At 49.1% G+C, this 18954-nt stretch overlaps 7 protein-coding genes across 7 annotated transcripts; 4 read left to right on the forward strand and 3 right to left on the reverse strand.

Moving 5' to 3' along the window:
• Window positions 1-231: 231 nt before the first annotated feature.
• On the forward strand, window positions 232-1628 carry BU24DRAFT_491568 (alpha/beta-hydrolase). The gene is made up of 3 exons (XM_033533809.1): window positions 232-411; window positions 457-716; window positions 770-1628. The coding sequence occupies exons 1-3, from the start codon at window positions 285-287 to the stop codon at window positions 1559-1561; spliced, it is 1179 nt and encodes a 392-aa protein (XP_033383644.1). The 5' UTR covers window positions 232-284; the 3' UTR covers window positions 1562-1628.
• Window positions 1629-3756: 2128 nt separating this feature from the next.
• On the reverse strand, window positions 3757-4368 carry BU24DRAFT_461558 (uncharacterized protein; the record flags this gene model as incomplete). Its single annotated transcript, XM_033531898.1, has 1 exon — window positions 3757-4368. One exon carries the CDS (start codon window positions 4366-4368, stop codon window positions 3757-3759), a length of 612 nt encoding a protein of 203 aa, XP_033383645.1.
• A 796-nt stretch (window positions 4369-5164) lies between these two features.
• Window positions 5165-8740, reverse strand: BU24DRAFT_390641 (Cse1-domain-containing protein). The gene is made up of 3 exons (XM_033525077.1): window positions 8533-8740; window positions 6046-8413; window positions 5165-5991 (listed from the first exon to the last, which is right to left on the reverse strand). Exons 1-3 carry the CDS (start codon window positions 8600-8602, stop codon window positions 5550-5552), a joined length of 2880 nt encoding a protein of 959 aa, XP_033383646.1. The 5' UTR covers window positions 8603-8740; the 3' UTR covers window positions 5165-5549.
• Window positions 8741-8892: 152 nt separating this feature from the next.
• Window positions 8893-14695, forward strand: BU24DRAFT_450052 (uncharacterized protein). Its single transcript, XM_033530995.1, has 3 exons — window positions 8893-10700; window positions 10755-13060; window positions 13114-14695. Exons 1-3 carry the CDS (start codon window positions 9218-9220, stop codon window positions 14221-14223), a joined length of 4899 nt encoding a protein of 1632 aa, XP_033383647.1. The 5' UTR covers window positions 8893-9217; the 3' UTR covers window positions 14224-14695.
• Window positions 14696-14900: 205 nt separating this feature from the next.
• Window positions 14901-16365, forward strand: BU24DRAFT_421613 (uncharacterized protein). The gene is made up of 2 exons (XM_033527767.1): window positions 14901-15754; window positions 15812-16365. The coding sequence occupies exons 1-2, from the start codon at window positions 15183-15185 to the stop codon at window positions 16245-16247; spliced, it is 1008 nt and encodes a 335-aa protein (XP_033383648.1). The 5' UTR covers window positions 14901-15182; the 3' UTR covers window positions 16248-16365.
• Window positions 16366-16516: 151 nt separating this feature from the next.
• Window positions 16517-17826, forward strand: BU24DRAFT_421614 (ThrRS/AlaRS common domain-containing protein). Its single transcript, XM_033527768.1, has one exon. The coding sequence runs from the start codon at window positions 16740-16742 to the stop codon at window positions 17583-17585; it is 846 nt and encodes a 281-aa protein (XP_033383649.1). The 5' UTR covers window positions 16517-16739; the 3' UTR covers window positions 17586-17826.
• BU24DRAFT_421616 (alpha/beta-hydrolase) lies at window positions 17647-18881 on the reverse strand. The gene has a single exon (XM_033527769.1). It carries the CDS (start codon window positions 18804-18806, stop codon window positions 17775-17777), a length of 1032 nt encoding a protein of 343 aa, XP_033383650.1. The 5' UTR covers window positions 18807-18881; the 3' UTR covers window positions 17647-17774.
• Between the last annotated feature and the right edge of the window lie 73 nt (window positions 18882-18954).

Consider the following 18954-nt stretch of genomic DNA (forward strand, 5'->3'; position numbering starts at 1 on the left):
CTCGCTACTGAGAGCAGAGGATACCACAATAGAGTGAAAAAGCCACATGAACCGCTACTAATTCTAATGTTGTATACACACATCTTCGTCAATTCACAGAATTGCTCTGAATACTGAATGTAGCAGGCAGCATTCCTAAAGCAGGACTACGCTAACCCTTTTAGTCTAGTTCTCACCTTGTCGATGACGCCGACGGACTTTACTTGGGGGTTAAGGTTCCTACCCAGACGACATGATCAGTGTACATTTACAATCTGAACTGGTCTTTTCCGCTTGATTGAAGCATGATTCTGTCACAAATATCATTGATAGACTGTGTTGTCTTTTTGATCTTCCTCGCTCCTCAATTGCTGATTCAGGTTGGAATATGGCGAACCGCAAGATGGCTCATTGGCGCTCTGCCGTCACTAAGTAAGGAGAAGATATACCATGCCGGCAAAGTATTTATATTCACAGCATATCAAGTTCTGGTCATTCCTTATCAATTCTTTCGCGAACGTTACCTTACACCTTATGAATATCGAAGTCCATTTGTTCAGCGAGCGACCGTTTTCCAGGATATTGTCATTCGCTGCGTTCGATTTGCGTTTGCATGTATGCCGGCATGGCTTGGGCGAGTATTCTTCTCCAAGGGTGTCTCATTACCCTTCTTACGCTTCCGAATGTTACGACATGGCATATTGACTGCCCCTTTAAGATGGACTGAAATCAAGAGGGTAAGTGACGGTTTTCCAATGGTGTGCTCTAGATCTATATTGATGGCCAGTAGCCTGGCCTTCGTGGCATTTGGATTACGCATAACCAATTAGAACAACCCGACATTATTGTCTATTACTGTCACGGAGGTGGATTCTCCATGGGATCCAGTTTCTTCTATATGGAGTTTCTACTCGCTTGGGTCAGCTTGCTCAAAGATGCAGGCTACCGAAATCCTGCACTATTCGCCCTGGAGTACACACTGGTGCCCGACGCCGTATATCCAACTCAGCTCCAGGAGACTCTAGCAGGCTACGAGTACGTTCTATCTATCGCGCGTGATTCGTCAAGAATCTGCGTGAGCGGAGATTCTGCTGGTGCTACTCTAATCCTCAGCTTCTTGCTGTACATGACCGATCATCACGAACTGCGACACCAAAAACCTGGACTGGCAGTCATGATATCTCCCTGGGTCACAATCGTTTCCAAGAACAATCGAAACACGCCCAGTGATTACCTCAACTCCAGCAGTCTAGAGCTCTACGGACGCCAGTACGTTGGACCCAAGGTGCCCGTGGACGACCCATTAGTATCACCCGGACACTGCAAAGACATAAGGAAGTGGAGAGAAGCGAGTCCTGAGAAGGGTTGGTTCTTCCTCTATGGATCAGAGGAGGTATTGGGACCAGAGACACGAGGCTTAATATCATTACTTCGAGGGACGGGTGTCACCGTGGACTATGAAGAAGAGAAAAGTGGTATTCATGCTTGGCCAGTAGCTTCGTTGTACCTAGGCGCAACAAAGGATGAGCGTTTGCATGGTCTCCGTAGTATTACAATAGCTACAAGAGACCGGATATCATAATTAATAGAGAGGTAATTCAAAAGCCAAAGATGAAAAGTCGCTGCGCCGAGCGGAAAACCATAGCAATACGGTTTCGTGATCTCAAGAACTTCGGTGGAATCGGTCGCATTGCTCGTCCAACCAGCCCGCCATATCCCACCTCTCCGGCTCGAGGATCCTTGTTGGGAGTTCGAAACCAAGGCTCTGTGCCGCCCGCTGCACGTTTTGTTTCCTCGTTTCGTAAAACTGTTCTTCTCTTTGCCTTCCCGCGACTGAGTCCAAATTTTGGAGTGCTTTGAATGTTAAAGCAGGTTGCTTGTGTTCGTAGACAGTCTCTTCGAAACTGTCAGGGCTTGATTCCGCTGCACTGTCGTGCCTCTCTGTTTGCTTATGTTGTTTCTGAGATTTTGCTTTCGAAGCAGCTTTTGGTTTTGATTTTCCCCTTAGACGTGTAGGTTCAGTATTGGATTGTGAAATTTGTCCACGCGTGGGAACGTGCAATTGCACATTGACAATTGCACATTGATCAAATAAGGAAACCCTCGAGAGGTAAACCTACGGTGGTGGCGACATAGTATTCGCCGAATTTCCGTCATAGAACTTCTTCGAAGAAGATTGGTTTCCGGATGCCATTTCAACGCTGAAGAAAGGCTGTAATCGAGGGACAGATGAGAAGAAATATGAGAATAAAATATACCAATTTGGACGGATGAGGGAACCCAGTCGTGAGGTAGACGCTCGGACCACCAGATGGAACCTTCTTAATCAACCCAAGGTCACAACCCGGCAAAATAAGAAACGGCCAATCCAATCTTGTGTTGGTTTGACTGATTAGGAAACTTGGGGTATGAAGGATACTTATACTTCAAATTGGTCGGCTCAACTTCGTCATGGTTGAGCTGTCTTTCGAAGCACGCGGCGTATAAAACACCCCGTCGGTGATCGAAAGGGGCTTAGCTCCAGGCAACAGTCTAACTTAATGTGGTGTCATGCCTTACCAGGCAACCAATAGGAGACAGGTTTTTGTGCTCTCACAACCCGACATAGAAAGGATCGCTTGAATCACCAGACATTTGACTTTTGAGCTGTACAGGTGTTGCATTTTTAGCGAGGTATAGGATGATATAGAGAGTGACGATATGGTTGACGATCCAATATTTCTCTACAGCGAATCTTGCGAAAGCTCTGGGTAGCAACGTTATGTTGTTGTGTCGTTGCGATCGTCAACTACACGACTGACTGCCGCGCACACACCGATCACTGCAAGTCGCTTCAGGAATGGTGTCCCCCGAGAATGGTCCTGGTCCTACCGCACATGTGTCAATGGCACCTCAGTCAACATCCCTTCGTGAAGGTCAATGTCAAGGGCGTGATAACCGACCCCTTGGTTGGCTATCGGCACCAATTCAGATTCCTCAGCCAACATCCTTGCCGCCCCCCCCTAGCTGGAATTGCACAATGTACTAAGTAGCATAGGGCTGAATGCATGGCAGATACGAGCACACGAGGTACAATGGCAAGAAGGCAAGATTTGCACTCGCCGGTCAGTCCAAATGTAGTACACTTGGAGTCAAATGTCATCCAACACCCAATCTAGTTGTGGTAGCGAGAGAATTTTGGTGCATCGGAGAATATCAACCCATTCGCAAACAGACGCGCCCTTCAATCAATGATACGATGTCTATAAAACCAACAAGAAGTGACCCACGGGCGTAATGAGAGCTGACACGAGTTACCCGTTCTACATGCATACATAGGAGGAACGCCCTTGGCATGTTGGTATGCTTGATCAGGCATCAATGTCTATCACCTGTGCTGCCGTGCATGCTGTAGACGACGCTATGTTGGGAACAAGGGACCAATTCTCGCATTCGCGGCTGTGGTCGTTTTTTATTTTTCTTCCAATAGTGTCTGAGGTTTGAGTGCTACAATGTTCAAAAGTCGGTCTGTTGTAAATACCGATATCTGTGCTCATGCATACCTTTATCAGATGACCCGATGACGACGAGTACTATTTAAAAGTTCTAAGATAAATCAAGTATTTTGATGTTTCTAGACTTGATGCAATCTATCCAAAACTGTCAACGTTTTCCTAAGTCAAGATAGGAATCAACTCCTGTGGTCTGGTAATGTGCAAGTATTCGTGTATGCACGCTTTTTCGCATGGTAACCAAGTATCGTAAAAGTCTTGGGCGATATCAACCTCAATACAGTAATTATCCACACGTTTGCTCTTTACTTCGCACTTCGCTATCTCGCACATTATCATCCAATTCTGGGACCCCACACCCTTCAAGCTCACACCTGACCACTTCACCAACATCACCATCATCCTTCCCACAAACCTCCCCCTCAGCCTTACCATCAACCATCCCAACAACCCCATCCTTACCCACCCCATCAACCTCACCCGCAACCCCCTGCCCACCACCCATTTCATGAACCTCCGCGCCCCCAATCTCGGTCCCCACGCCCTCCAACCCGCCAACCTCAAACACCTCCCTCCCATCCACCTCCCGCAGCCCCGGCTGTTCCAACTCGCAGCAACCCACCGGAACCGCACCCTTCCCGCCGCCATCCAGTTCCGGCTTCCCGCCCGCCTCTAGCGACTTCTCCTCGTCATATCCGCTACTCTTCCGCACTGCGCTCCGTGCCTCCTCGATCTGCTTCTTTACGGCCGCTTCCCACCGGTTTTTGCGCGAGTAGTGCCACCACAGGATGCCGATGACGAGGAAGACGAATGCGAGGGGCATGATCGCGGCGAGGAGGGCGGGGACTTCGCCTGGGATTTCGATCCGAGCGGGTTCGTTGAATGTGTTTCCTTCCATTTTATCTGTACTATCTTTCGCAACACGTTTTTGATGATGTTTCTTGGACTTTTCTTTGTATTGTTCCGGTGACGTTCTATAGCAAAGACCCCATGCGAGAACCGTGCGATTGCAAATTGTGTGAAACCCTGCGCAGCGAATTGACCATGAAGACTGGGGGACTTAAGATGCGGGCGACTTTGTCGTGGAGATAGACGCAAAGTCCGCACTCGTGGCAATTTGGAGATGAAGCCCACGAAGTCAGCAAGCAAAGGGGGGGGTGAGAGGAATATTAGCACGGATGGGTGGTTGTTGGAGCTCAGCTGCCAATCTATATACCTAGGTGGGTAGTAAATGTGTATAGCGTGTGCGTACAGAGAACGCCGGTCCGGAATGGCATTCTTCTCGTTGCCTTTTTACGACATCCATCGTATATTTCTGCTCTATGCCGACGCGGTGTGGAAGACTGCTACACGACAGGTGGTTGGATGCGTGCGCTACTTGCGATAATGCACCGCACCGTGATCTTTGTTGCATGGGCGAAGGGGACGGGATTCCTATGGGCCGGTCCACTATATGATCTTGGATCAAGCGCGAGGTGGTATTGGTCGGTGCAGGGTATTGTAGAGCGCGGTGCTGGTTGATGGGATGCAAGTTTTGGGGGCTGGATCGTACAATTTACCCGCTGGTGTGGTTTGGTTGTTGGTTCCTACCTAGCTTGTTTGGATGCAACTTGCGAGAAGGTTTTCGGGGTGCGGGGACGTTATTAGACCTGCAGGCATGAAGATTGACTGTTTTTGTGGAACTCGGGAGGTTACTTGGGTGTATTGCTCGAACGTGGTAAAGCTACCTAAGTACGGAGTATATAAGTAGCCAATATTCACAGAATTGAAGACAGCCAATCTGCTGAGGAGAGTTGACCTTTGAACCAACGTGGGGATATCCCTTGCTCGTAATGCCGACTTGGAATAGAGACAGCCCACTACAACGACTGAGTGTGGCAGCTTTAATAACATTTGACGGATATGGACATTCTTTTCTGGCGATCACGACACTTATCATATCGAATCTACTCTAAACTCCGCCGCACAATCATGACTTTGCTGGTATCAAGTGTTCCACACCCAAATCCATGACCAAATCCTGTGACATCCTTCCATGCAAATATCTATACTCATTCCCTCCAACGTAGAATCGACCAATTATCGAAGGTACTCGTTCAAAGCGCTCTGGACATCTGGTCCCAATCGTTCTTGAACAAGGTTCACGATTTTCCCATTGTGTCGTGTGTTGGCATCCTTGAGATACTGTCCGACCCAGGATTTGACGTCCGTAATCTCTGGGAAAGGATCCTTAGGCTGCTTCCTGCATGTGTTCAATTGAGTGAAGCCAACACCGAAGCCGACCTCGTCGACATCAGCATCTGGAATGATGTCGTCGTGTGCTTGAGGAACAGGGGGATTGATGAGGAGTTCAATCAAGCGTTGAGTAGTGAGACCCCAACCTTTAGGATAGCGAGAAACAAATGCTTCCGAGTCGGTCAAGGTCTTGGTGAAGGAAACTACAGCAGTCTTGCGGTCTACGGGGCGAGGGAGCTTTTGAGTGTCCGGAAGAATGATAGTAAGGTAGACACCCTTGAACACACTGAAAAAAAAATTAGCATCCAGGATAGATAATATGAATGTGGCAAACACTTACTCTTGTTGGACTTGATCGGAAACGGTGATGAAAAAGTCAGCTCCCAACCCTTTGTCTTGGCGTGCAGAGATGAAGTGATAGAACGCAATGAATCGTTGTTGAAACATTTCCGTTTTCATGCTCGACAAACGTGTCAGCATGAGCTGGACAATAGTGACGAAATATGGCTGCATGATCTCGAGCGGGATATGTGCAATCATCGTCTCGATCAGCTCGAACGAGAGAGCTTCGTGAGCTTTGGTAGAGACCAGCTTCTGGAAAATTCCAAGAATTGGCTCCACTTGCTTCCTTTCCACGATACCTTGCACGTCGCGAGGGATCATGGAGGTGAGAAGGCGGACAAGTGCTGGGACGTTTCCACGTGATTCCCAAACCTGAGGCAGGATGACGATGTTCAGTAGTTCTTGGTAGTATTTTGTGAGATGACCGGCAGGGTTAGCTTCCAGCAAAGCAGCGAACAATTGGAACACATATGGTACGAACTCCTCGACGCCCTCCTGAAGAATGGCTGCGAATGGAGAATAAAGTGTTGTCTCCAACTTCTCGCTCTGCGTTGGGCCTGCAAAACGGATTAATGCGCCAAGACCCTCGAACAGGTAGTACTGAAATCGAGGATTGCTTGGGTTGTGCCGAATGACCTTGACGATGTTGATGAAGTTGGTCAACACAAGATCAGTGATTGGTAGAATTCCGTCCCGAATGAAAACCAACACTCGCATGACACACTTCATTAAGAATTCATTCTCTTGGATTTTCTCGGGTTTCGAGTCCTTGGTGACGAGCTTGAAAAGATGTGAAAGAAGATCCTTGGCAGAAGCGGTCACGTCGCCTTGTGGAATGATCGATTGTCGGTTCTCGTCAGTCATGAAGAGAGCCCTCTCAACAGCAATTGCTGCATACGTATGGACAACGTAGTCACTGCTTGCTAACTGATTGACAAGAAGAGGGAATGCGGCCCGCCACAATGCCGGTGACAATTGACTGCGGAAGACGTAAACGAACTTGATTGAATCGACTTTGAGGATTGAATGGCCGGGCTCGCCCTGTAGATCCTCTGCAATATGGCTCTGGAAGAATTCTAGGATGTTCACATTCGGATTTGTGCTAATGACACCTTGGGCTGCGGTGGCCTTGCCCTTGGCAGCAATAGCAGAGAAGAGATAGACTGCAGTGTCTTTGGACTTCCAGTTGTCTTGCTTGTTGCTTGCGTAGTTTTGCAGGTAACCATCGATGTAAGTCTTTGCCGTGTTCGTAACCAAATCCTCAAATCGACTCATCAACTGTCGGAGGAACTCAGTCGCTGCCCGCCTTCTAGTGTCGTTGTCGGAGCCCTCAAGATCTCTTCGAATGAACTCGATCGGTTCGTCCTCGTACAATTCAACATCAGATTCGCGCAAGGTCAGGTTTGGCAGGATGACCTTCTCAATGATCGAAACCAGCACACCCTGGTTATTGAAAGATTCTGCGTGTTGGGTGCCCGCGACAGCAGTCAAGAATTGAAGAGCCTTGCTGACTAGGATATCGTACTTGGTTTCCAAGCCAACGGACATGAGGAAATTCCAGGTGGTCTCGATGAACTGGCCAAGGTGGGGCCCGAAAACGTCCTCATACTTCTGAACGTAAAGCATGAGTGCCTCGAAAATTCCCGCCTTCACGTATTCTTGTATGCCGGCCTCCTCGTCATCGTCGGTACGTAGCGCAGCGCTGTCGTATGTGAGATACTTGTGTAAGAGACCAGCGATGGCCGGAAGGTTGTCCTCGAAGACGGGAGGCAAGTCTTGGCAAGAAAGGTCATAGAACAGTTTTACTATGAGGTCTAGAGTGCCGAAGGCTTCCTTGAGCGCCTGAGGATTGTTTTGTGAATTGGTAATGGCTGCGTCGGTGTGCTCCATCAAGGTCAAAAACGGACCGCCAAACTTGGTGAGAACGTGGTTAATCTCGGTGAAGAGGTCATCTGAACGGAAAAGCGGTCGCCACCGCTTGAAAATAGAATGGGCAACACGCAATACACCATTGTTGACGGTCGCGTTATCAGGTGTCAGGCGAGAGATGAGGTCGTCGACAAGAGTGTCCCACCGCTCCCAGAAGTCACTGTCTGCAATAGCGCTAATGGCTTCACCGAGCTGAGCTTGGAGGTTTGGCGGGACCGAAACCATCAGTCCGATGAGCTCGCGCTTGATGGCCGTGACCTCCTCGGCGGGCAGCTTGTAGTTGCCATCTTCGTCCACCCAGTATCGCTTTATGAAGTTCTTGAAGTATAATGCGCTTGCAAGGCGGATAGTGGTGGGCTGGTTGCCATCGGCAACGAGCTGGAGGAGGGCGAGGGAAAAGTTCGGTTTCGACTGCTCTTGTACAATGGCGGCCTCCGCTGTGATTATTAGTTGGTATGGAGTGAACTACTAATGTGTAATGAAGGACACTCAATGGCGGCCTTTAAAGTGAGGGGCGGAGAGGAGTAAATATAAGGGTATATAGAAGCTAGCCTACCTTGTTTGCTTTGTTGCGGGTTCAAGCTGGCCTGGAGCAACTGCGAGAGCGCAGAAATGTCGACGGACATTTCTGCAGGAATTGGGGGTGTCGTTATTATGTGGCGGATGAGAGTAAAGAAGAGGTCAGGGAGCTGTTGAGAAGAAGGACTGTAGATAGGTAGGTTGTAAGTACCTGTAGAGTGTAGAGTGAGTGTAGAGCAGTAGTGTGGTGGGTTGTTTCTGTATTGTATTTTTGTTGTTACCAGGCCAGACGGCGGCCCGCAGGTCGAAGCTTTCCCACTAAGCTCAAACCGGCAGGCGGTGGGCTGCAACTTCCTCATGGCAATCCCACCCACTTTTGCTTCACACCCGTTCCCTGATCGTTCTTCCATCGTCACCTTATTCCGCCAACTCCTCCTCCCCACTAGCTGCCATGTCTCGCCTTCGACCTTGAGATATATCTTCTATCTTGTGCGCATCGCCCTCCGCCTGCCAATTTCACTGGCATCATCGCATTTAAATGGACAACCCCAACCCCACCGTGACTGCGCTGCTCATTGACCTAAACTCCGCCGTGCCTGAACTCATGATCGATAACCTCTCTCTCTCCCGACGACCGCACCCCCCGAAGCGTCCCACCCTGCTGTAGTAGATCTGTTATATCCCCAGGAATACGAAAATCGTACTCTCGTTCCGTGAGACATATGTCTCCAACTTCTGGAAATGACCCTCGCACGCCCGATCGACGTTCCTCCTCCGCGGCTCTGTTGGGTGCGTTCCGTTCGCTCACCGGTGGACGTCTAAAGAGCCCAACACCCCCAGCATCTGTATCCTCAGCTACCGGCACTCCAGTCCGGTCCGGTTCTATTGCATCCCACCAAAAGGCCGATCCTGTAGTCAGCGCGCCGCCTACTGTCGCCGAGGTACACAGCGTCGTGAAGCAACCGACCCAGAACAATGTCTTGGGTAGCAAAAGGGCACCTATGGGTGGGCCTCCAGAGTTTGAAGATCTGGTTGCCCGCCTGCATACCAGTCAACCATTTGCCGAGAGAGCCGCAGCGGTGGAGAAGATATGTGAAATTTTGAAGGAGTATCCCGTCCGCAATGTATTGGGGCTTTGGGCTGCTGCGAGTGATCTCATGCTTCCGGAGAAATCCGAGGAGGCCGCTGAGGTTGCCTACACGCTTCTGAAAGGCTGTGTGGCTCTCCCGGATCTGAACGCAGTGGAGCGCAACGTCTTCTTCGGCGCTGCTAATCTACGACAGAATGACAGGCGCTTCGATTTGCGCCTTGATATCATATCCACCCTTACAAACGGGGGAAGGAATGTCGAAGCTTGCGAATCTCTCCTGGCTCCTTTCATCCTGACTTCGATACATGCGTGCTTTCAAGAGCGTTTCAATGCGTCGAGCAGTATCAGAAGGCCTTCGCTGAGAAAGGGTAGCGATCAGCCTACCAAGGAAAGCCAAAATATGACGGACCTATTTCATTTCATCACTGATACTTGCAAATTCAACTCAAAGGTGTTCACCGAGGATGACCTGGTATCGTTACTGCACCACGCCATGGCCATATGCCAAGGGACGACCCATGAAGCCGATATAGAGAACGTTATCAAGTTATTTGATACTATCATTACTTATGTACATATACCTAGCCGCTCGCTGAAACCTGGCTTGGAAGTTCTTTGCATCATTCACCGACAATTGGAGCGTCTACAGGAGCAAAGTTGGAATACCTTGGTCAATCTGTTCCAGTCCCATGTTGGGCAGGCTGCTGTCTCTGCGCTGTTACATACCTTACTCGATGGAGCGAATCGCAAGAGCAGGAAATTTAGTGCATATCGCGCCGCGATCCAGGTTTTACAGAGATTGTTGCTCGAGGATGGCCAAAATGGCCTTCCAACAGTTCCCATATCACTGCTTTTCCCTGCTCTGAAATCTTCGATCAAGGAGGAACATCAAACTCAGGAGAGCTTCGTTATTTCGCTGATAGCAACGATGCTGAGCGATGACAGGATTCGAAGTCTGCTTCTTAATGAAGGCGACTGGAGCGATCTGATTCAAATTATTCATACTTGTGCAAGCCGTAGCGACGAAAGAGAAGCTGCGCTTGCAGCCGCTTTGGCAGAAAGAGTAGCCGGAGAGAGAACGGGATCGATTGCTGGGACGGGATCTCACACAGCTGGTAGGTTTCATCAGTCTCGTTTTGATTTTAATCAACTGCTAATTTGTTGACCAGGCACAGCCGGGGCTGCTCTCTCAACCACATCCACAGGCGGTGAAGTTGAGTCTGAGAGCATGCATAACGGAGATCCTCTGAGCGCGCCACTACTCAGGAACGAAAGTACTCGTAGGGGGCGCGATGATGAAATTACGAACATCTTCGTCGGCCTAAACGAGTTGGGCTGTAGACTTGATCCAATTCACAAGGCTGCAATTATGGAACTTCTTGCCGGCCACTTTGACCGTTTAACAGATGTCGTTGCTGAGGCGACGATAAAGTATCACATCGATGAACGTACTTTCTTCCCCTCAAATCCGGATTGGCTGGAAGCTTGTCGTCGTCTCGTTTCTGGAGTTTTGAAGGATACTAGTAGGCCTCGTGCGCTAAGGATCTTGACAATTAAGACTTTACGAGACGTTCACAACACCGTCGAACACATCTGTCCCGGCGACCTTGTGCTGCAATGCACTGCCTTGCTGCTTAACAATATCGAGACAGAAGCAGATGTAGAAGTCCTGAACGAGCTAGTTGACTTCGCAGTCGACGTCGCGGATCGAGCATCCGACGACAGTTTTCCAGATCTTGCTTCTCTGCTGAAAAGACGTATAGACCGAGAGAAACCAGCACTGCCTTCTCAGATGTTTAACTTTTCGCCGTGGTCAGGGTCATTCCAATCACGAGTCACCGACCACCACTTAGGGTCTGCCAGCAACGTCATCTCCACCGCATTCGTTCGCCTATTCACGCGCAGTGTCATTCAGTCTGCGCGCAAAACTCGACAACTCTATGAGATTTTACGTTCCATCGTAGCATCTGATGCTTGCGAGAACGATGCGCGCCTGACCGCACTAAAACTCCTTTTCCGCCTGCGCGCCGATTCTAATCATGCTATCTCGGTTAATCCGTCATCAGAAGGCGAAAGTATTGCGGCAGTCCTTTGTCGAACCGAAGAAACAGCAGTGTCTATCGACAAGTTCGACGATACATCTTCTGATCACGGCAAATCAGAAGACTACGGCTCCGGCTCATGGCGCGACCAGCGAAAAACGTCAGGCAACAGTCCTCATTCTTCTCTCAATAGGTACACTGGTCGTCAGGGCAGCACGCCAGGCCGTGCATCAAAACCAATACCTCCTTTGTGGATGTACCCTGGACCGAAAGGATTACCCGAAGAGCCTTCGCCTCAATCCAGCCGAGTCGTTTTCGCTCACATTGATCAAGAGGAATACCCACTCCCTGACGATATCCTGGACATGGAAATTACCCTATGGCTCGAGTTGGTCATCTCATTAATGCAAAATGCGCCTGACTGGGAGATATATAGCTATGTGCTTGTACATCTGGGGCCACAATTATCCAACCAAGCACTGGTGCGAAGCTGTGTGCCCCAATTGAAAATGCTGAGAAATGTTACGTGCGAACAAATTCGAAGCGCTACATTCCGAGAGCCACCAAGTCATACGCTGTTGAAGAAGGCAGATGTTGCTGTCTGTATGTTTCACATATTGACGATGCTCATCAGTTATCATGACTACTATGAAAAGAGCGAGGAGGATGATGTGGTGAAGGCCTTTCTTCATGGAATTGGTCATTGGGATCGGACATCCATTTGGTGCATTCATGCATTGACGGTTTGTTGCCACGAGATGCCATTGTCCGTGAGCAAATCACTGGACAATATCATTCAAAAGCTATCACAAATCATTACGAAACCAGCAACCGCCATCCATATTCTAGAATTCCTGACCTCGCTCGGCCGTATGCCCGAACTGCTAAAGAACTTCCGCGAAGAGGATTTCAAGATGGTATTCGGCGTTAGTTTCAATTACTTGCGGCACGTACGCGACCAACGCGAACGAGCAGCGAGTGTTACAGCCGCCCAACTGGCCCATAGATCGATTCGCCACGCTGGAGCCCCACGAGAATCTACGACATCCCCGGATAATGCCAGTGCTCACAAAGCCAAACCCGCGGAAGAGGATCTTCCTCAATACGTCTACTCACTTGCCTATCATGTAATCACGTTCTGGTTCATGGCTCTCAAGATGGAGGAGCGACCAAAACTACTTCCTTGGATAACAAGAAATTTGCAATACACCGATACCAGCGGTAGACAAGTGATGGAAGAACAAGCTCAAGTGATTGCGGACATGATGAGTATGACTGCCTATTCCGATCGAGACGACACCGCGCGAAACCCGGAATTCTCTGAGCCTGGCGATGGCGAGATTTGGAAGAAAACATGGATCATGGGGCATTCCCTCATCACCATTGAGACCGCTGCAAGGACTGGCGTTTCACTGACAACGACCAGGCGACCTGTAAGTTTAACAAATAATCTCGTGAAAATGCAAAGCCAACTAAAATTCAACAGTGCGGCACTCGTCACATTTATTCCAAGCCCCTACTCACAAATCCACCACCTCATCAAGTCCCAATCACCATAGGCCTAGCCTATGAGGCGTGGAACACGGCCTCTTATGTTGGCATTCTTCCCGATGACCTATTCAACACTTACTATGCCCATCTCTCTTTTCCTGAAACTCCAGTACAATTGCCCGACGATCAAATGGCGCGCCGTGCTATTGAAGCGTTCGACCGCAACTCTACAGTAGATGGCTATAGTGTAGGTGTTGTTTACATCGGAGACGGCCAAATGGGCCAAAAGCACGAGAAAGCCATCTTGCTCATTGACAACGGATCCGCTGCATATACGTCCTTTTTAAGTGATCTAGGTACGCTTGTGCGCCTGAAAGGTGCCAAGATCAATACCCATGGACTTGATGTAAGGAATGACAACGACGGTGAATATACATACTGCTGGCGAGATCGCTGCATGGAGCTAGTGTTCCACATACCTACCATGATGCCTACCCCAGAATCCTCGGACGAAGTATACGCAAGCAAGAAACGTCACATTGGCAACGACTTCGTAAACATCATCTTCAACGATTCGGGTCTGAATTACGATTTCAACACATTTCCTTCGGCCTTCAATTATGTTGCTATTGTAATCGCTCCCGAGGCTCGAGCCTCCTTCGTCGATCGCCGACTGGACAGCGACCCAGAAGGAAAGAGCCGTTATTACAAGGTTCAAGTCATTTCAAAGCCCGGTTTCCCAGACATTTCCCCGGCAGTAGAACCCAAAATAATATGCGGAAAGCACCTCGCTGCATATTGTCGTCTGCTTGCCATCAATGCGAGCGTGTTCTCGCAGGTATGGTCCCAAGCAGATGGAGGCGAATCAATCTCCTCATGGCGTAATCGCCTGCGACAGATCAAGGCATTGAAGGAGCGTTATGGCGGCAGCGATGCATCAGCCACCGCGAGTCCAACCTCGCCTATCAATCATCAAATTGGGTCAAATCCTCCTTCCCGCGAAAATGGCGTGGGCGGGTTCAAGAGGACAAGCGTCGCAACCTTCCTCAGTGAAGGTACCAATCGAAGCAGCCTTACTAGCGGTTCCCACGACGTTGCCTTATAAGCCACAACCAATTGTCAACAGTCTCCATGCCCTTTTTCCCCTTATCGAATCGGTGTTTCCTGGTTTCAAGCATTGGCCAACACAGATACCCTGGTTCTTGTTTTCCTTTACCTATGGGACGGTTATTTTCTTCGTTTTGGTTGTTTTTCCTCTTTTTGGCAATCAAAAGTCGTTCAGCAGGTGGCGCTGTCAAAACAACTGATGTTCGGATTTTGTACATTGCATTGCCTGGCGTTTTTCAAGGCTTATCGGAAAACGACCATGATCTAAAAGTTTTGTTTTATATCTATATCCATAACCCCCCACACACTGTACGAAGATGATAGTTCGGAAAATTAACACTTTCATAGAGGTCAAATGAGCAATGATCTCCTAGCCATTCTTACCACCAGTCATTCGAACTGCTAGCAATCTGCTTCTATCGAATACAGTTAGTTTCCATTGCAACTGAATACAGACAGTTGAAAAATAGTAGACCTACATTCATTCGTGCATCGCTATCCAACATTGACCTAGATCTATGAATGTGTTGTGTAACAATGACCTGTTCTCCCTTCATTCTCAAAAATCACAGCCCGAGACTCCAAGTGAGAGAGGGTGACACGTGATGACGTTAGGCCGGCGTGTTCCGTCTTACCCATGATAGTTAAAACAAACATCAACAACCGTCAACCCCACTTCTCTCCTAGGTCGCTGTGGATAACGCGCCTTGTCGTCTGTCCAAATCAGAGAAGTGCACAGTCCTGTATAATTAAGCTTATTTTGCTCCTTCTTCCTTCTCAAGCCAGCTATTAGGTTCCTGTGTTTTTGTCTCACCTTACGCCACCAAGAATTGGCCACCAAGAATTGACCACCTGTCCAGCCGCGTCTACAAAATAATGAGCGCACGCCCTTGAGCCTTGTCACTTCTTCCTCTTATCTATCTTAAACTTGTTGTCTACCCGAACTCGGCCATCACCATGCGGGCGTCGAAACTTGCCTTCGGCCTTGTTTGCGGTCCCCTCATCTGCTGTTATGTTGTTTGTGCTGCATGTTGCTGTCCAAGCCGTCTTCGCCGCTGTTCAGGATCCGAGAGCAAAAAACGCTTTGAGAGGCGACAAAAGGTTGCTCCAAGGCCTCTAGCAGTACGACCGCCTGAGAGAAATCTCACAATTCCTGTCCCACGCAAAGTACGGCGAATGTCCGACAAACATGAAGCCTCCTCGGAATCTCTTGCGGGAAAAACGCTTGACCAGACCCAATCGCGATTGATGCGCTTGCCATTTGAGCTTCGTGAAATGATCTTCAGAGCCGTTGTTGGCGACAAAACCATGCACATAGTTCTGAAAGAGAATAAATTAGGCCATTACGAGTGTCTTACGCCGCACGAGACGTTTTGTGACACATTTCAGCCGGACCAATATCTCAGGCTAAGAGGCTGCGGCCGGGGGACTGTTGACAGTTCAAATATATGGGCGCCGAATAGGAAGTATGCGAGGGGTGATGTCACGGATGGCGACATCATTCCTTTCTTGCAGACTTGTCGACAAATGTAAGTTTCGTGACATCACTCTGTTCTACATTTCGCTTGTACCAACATCACAAACAGCTACTCCGAATCCATCAAATTATTATATTCGACAAACACATTTTCATTTCATGATCTGGATTGCATACGGTACTTTTCCTCTACAATTTTGCCACGCCGCTTTGAACTCGTACAATCTCTCACCTTGGAATGGCTTTTAGCCTGGCCGATTTACGACCCCGTAGGCCAAAATATTCTTCTATCTGCTCCAGCTCTATATCCTCCCCATGACGAAGCAACTTGGGAAGCAACTTGGCGAATCATTGCTTCAATGCCAAAATTGAAGCGCCTATTTGTTGGTTTATTTTATTTTGATGGGTTCAGAGATCCCGAATTCGAAGCGCAGATGCTGGCACCGCTGATGGAGGTGACTCGGCCGAAGGAGTTCAAGCTTTATCCTACATGGCAACTAAAAGCTATTGAAGGTGCGCCGTTTGAGGTAGTGAATTATTCCTAGGAAACCTGAAGCTGAATTGATGGTGGAGATGCCACGCTATCAGCCCTATGGGTGGACTTCGTAGTTTTTGTGCTCTAGGCAGAGTATGCATATAACTCTGATGAAATAAAAATATAATAATGTTGTATTTCAAAACGTTCTTCAACTTACTTTTTAGACTCAAATGCCTGTTTGTACTTGATAGAGAACACCTTCCTAATGCGGAAGCAGGTCTTGGCATGTAATACATTGTGCCGAAAGGGCGCGCCGTCTAGAAGTTTCGATATCAACAACTCGCGATTCATCCAGTTTGAGTCACCAGAGGTATATCTAGTCCTTTCCTATTTATACCCTTGCGACAACTAAAAAAAGAAAGACATAAAAGAGTTCAACAAATCGTTGCCCATCATATTTCGCTACTTTGGATTTCGAAGAGCACTCAATAATAAAGGAAGATTGAGTGCAAGCCAATTTACCTTTTACAAAAAACCTATTCACTACAGATCAGTTACAATGGCTTCATTGACCCAAGAAAAAACGGAGGCTTTGTATCAAAAGGACGGCACACTCAGCACACACAGCTCAACCGTCGGCTCGGTAGAGCCTCTATCATCCCTTCCAACAGATGCCCAATCCCTCTTCAAAGTGCCCGAAGATGACAATGCACCATACATCCTGACCACACCATCCACCATATTCCACGCCCAGGGAGGCGGCCAGCCATCCGACACCGGTACCATCAAGCTCAATGGCTCAGAATCGACATTCCACGTCCACCAAGTCCGCAAGACACCAACAATCCCAGCAATACTGCACCTAGGAACCTTCGCCCCACCAGCCGCAGAGTCAGATTTCAAGCCCAGCACATCAATAACACAGGAAATCGATCTCCCCAAGAGGATCCTCCATTCCCGTCTGCACACCGCAGGCCATGTACTAGGTCTCGCTATCAACATCCTCTCCAAATCTGGGGTTCTCCCGGCAGACATCAAGGACGGCAAGGCTTCGCATTACCCCGGGATGGCGTTCGTCGAATGCTTCGGACTGATTCCCGGCACAGCGAAAGCTGCGATCCAGCAACAAGTGGACGAGCTCGTTTCCCAAGACTTACCCGTGAAGATCCATTTCTGGGGCAAGGAGGAGGCGAGCAAGAAGTGTGTCACTGGAATCGAAGGTGCTGCCGTTGATGATATTGGCGATGATGAGGGCGTTAGAGTTGTGGAGATTGGGGATGTAGGGAGTTATCCTTGTGGTGGGACGCATGTTTTGAAGTTGAAGGAGTGTGGGAAGATTAATGTGAGGACGATTAAGAGGCAGAAGGGGATTACGAAGATTAGCTATGAGGTGCAAGATGCTTAAGGGATGCAGTGTGAGGTTGGCTGGTTATGACAATAGAGGTACACATTACCATTTCGGCGTTTTAGGATTTATGGAGGGAACCGTATATGACTAGACACTGCAAAATACACAGAAAGACAGGTTTCAGGCTATTCCCTTCATTAGCACCAACCGGACGAGTAACCCTACGCTCGATGCCGCGCTGAACATTTACTTTCCAGCACCCAACCATCCTAGAAGAGCCTCCTCGAACCTAGCTGGATCCTGAATCTGCGGCGAATGTCCCAGATCCTCCCACTCCACAAGCTCACCTCTCGGAATCTTCTCCACCACCTCCTTACCCAGCAGATCATACCTCCCCAACACCTTCTGCACCTCCGGCGGAGACCACTGCTTCCCAATTGCCGTATTATCCTTCATCCCGACCATCAACAGCGTCTTCGGCTTCAACAACCCAAACTCATACACAACTGGCTGCGACAAAACCATATCCGTAGTCTGCGCCTGATTCCACACGAACCTCTCTCTCTGCCTCCCCCAGTACACATTAACGAGCATGTTGACCCAGACATCATACTCCGGCTTCCACGTGTTGACGTAGTACGTCGCCTGTTCGTAAGCACGGATGGACGTGTAGTTACTCTTCGCCTCCGTCGCAGCAGTCACATCGATGCTCTGGTACGGGACGCCTTTTGCCTTCCAGTCTTCGAGCCCGATGGGGTTGACGAGGACTAAAGCGTCGACGGAGGAGGGATACATGAGCGTGTACCGCGTTCCCAGCATGCCGCCCATGGAGTGCCCGATCACGGTGACGTTGCCAACGCCTAAACTCTGTAGCAGGTCATGCGTATTTGAAGCGAGTTGCTGCAAGCTGAATTGGTATCCTGCGGGTTTCGTGGATTTGCAGAAGCCGACTTGGTCTGGGAGAATCACGCGCCAGCCTGTGGAGAGGAGGGCTCTTGCGGTTCCTTCCCAGGTTGCGCCGCAGAAATTCTTCCCGTGGAGGAGGAGGGCGGTGCGGTTGTTGGGGACCGTGGAGTTCGTGGGGGAGACGTCCATGAATGCCATTTGGAGGGCCTGTCGCTGGGATGTGAAGTCATAGGTGTTTACGGGCCATGGGTACGTGAAATTGGAGCCATTGAGGTCTTCAGGGACGGGAGTTGCTGGATAATCTCTTTTCAATGAGTGTGCAGCAGTGATGCTAAGCCATTGGGTTAAGACGGTCGCTTGGAGTAACTTCATTATGTCGAAATTGACCGAGATGTGAGTTGCAGAGCAGAGGTACCGTCACAGAGGTTACCTGAGATCTTGTACGACTGTCAATGTTGGAGATCGGGAAGGATGTGAGGGGGATATATATTAATCGAGCCTGTTTCGGCTAGTAGATGCA

The sequence above is a fragment of the Aaosphaeria arxii genome, assembly GCF_010015735.1.
Source record: "Aaosphaeria arxii CBS 175.79 unplaced genomic scaffold BU24scaffold_4, whole genome shotgun sequence".
Classification (NCBI taxonomy): Eukaryota; Fungi; Ascomycota; class Dothideomycetes; order Pleosporales; genus Aaosphaeria; species Aaosphaeria arxii.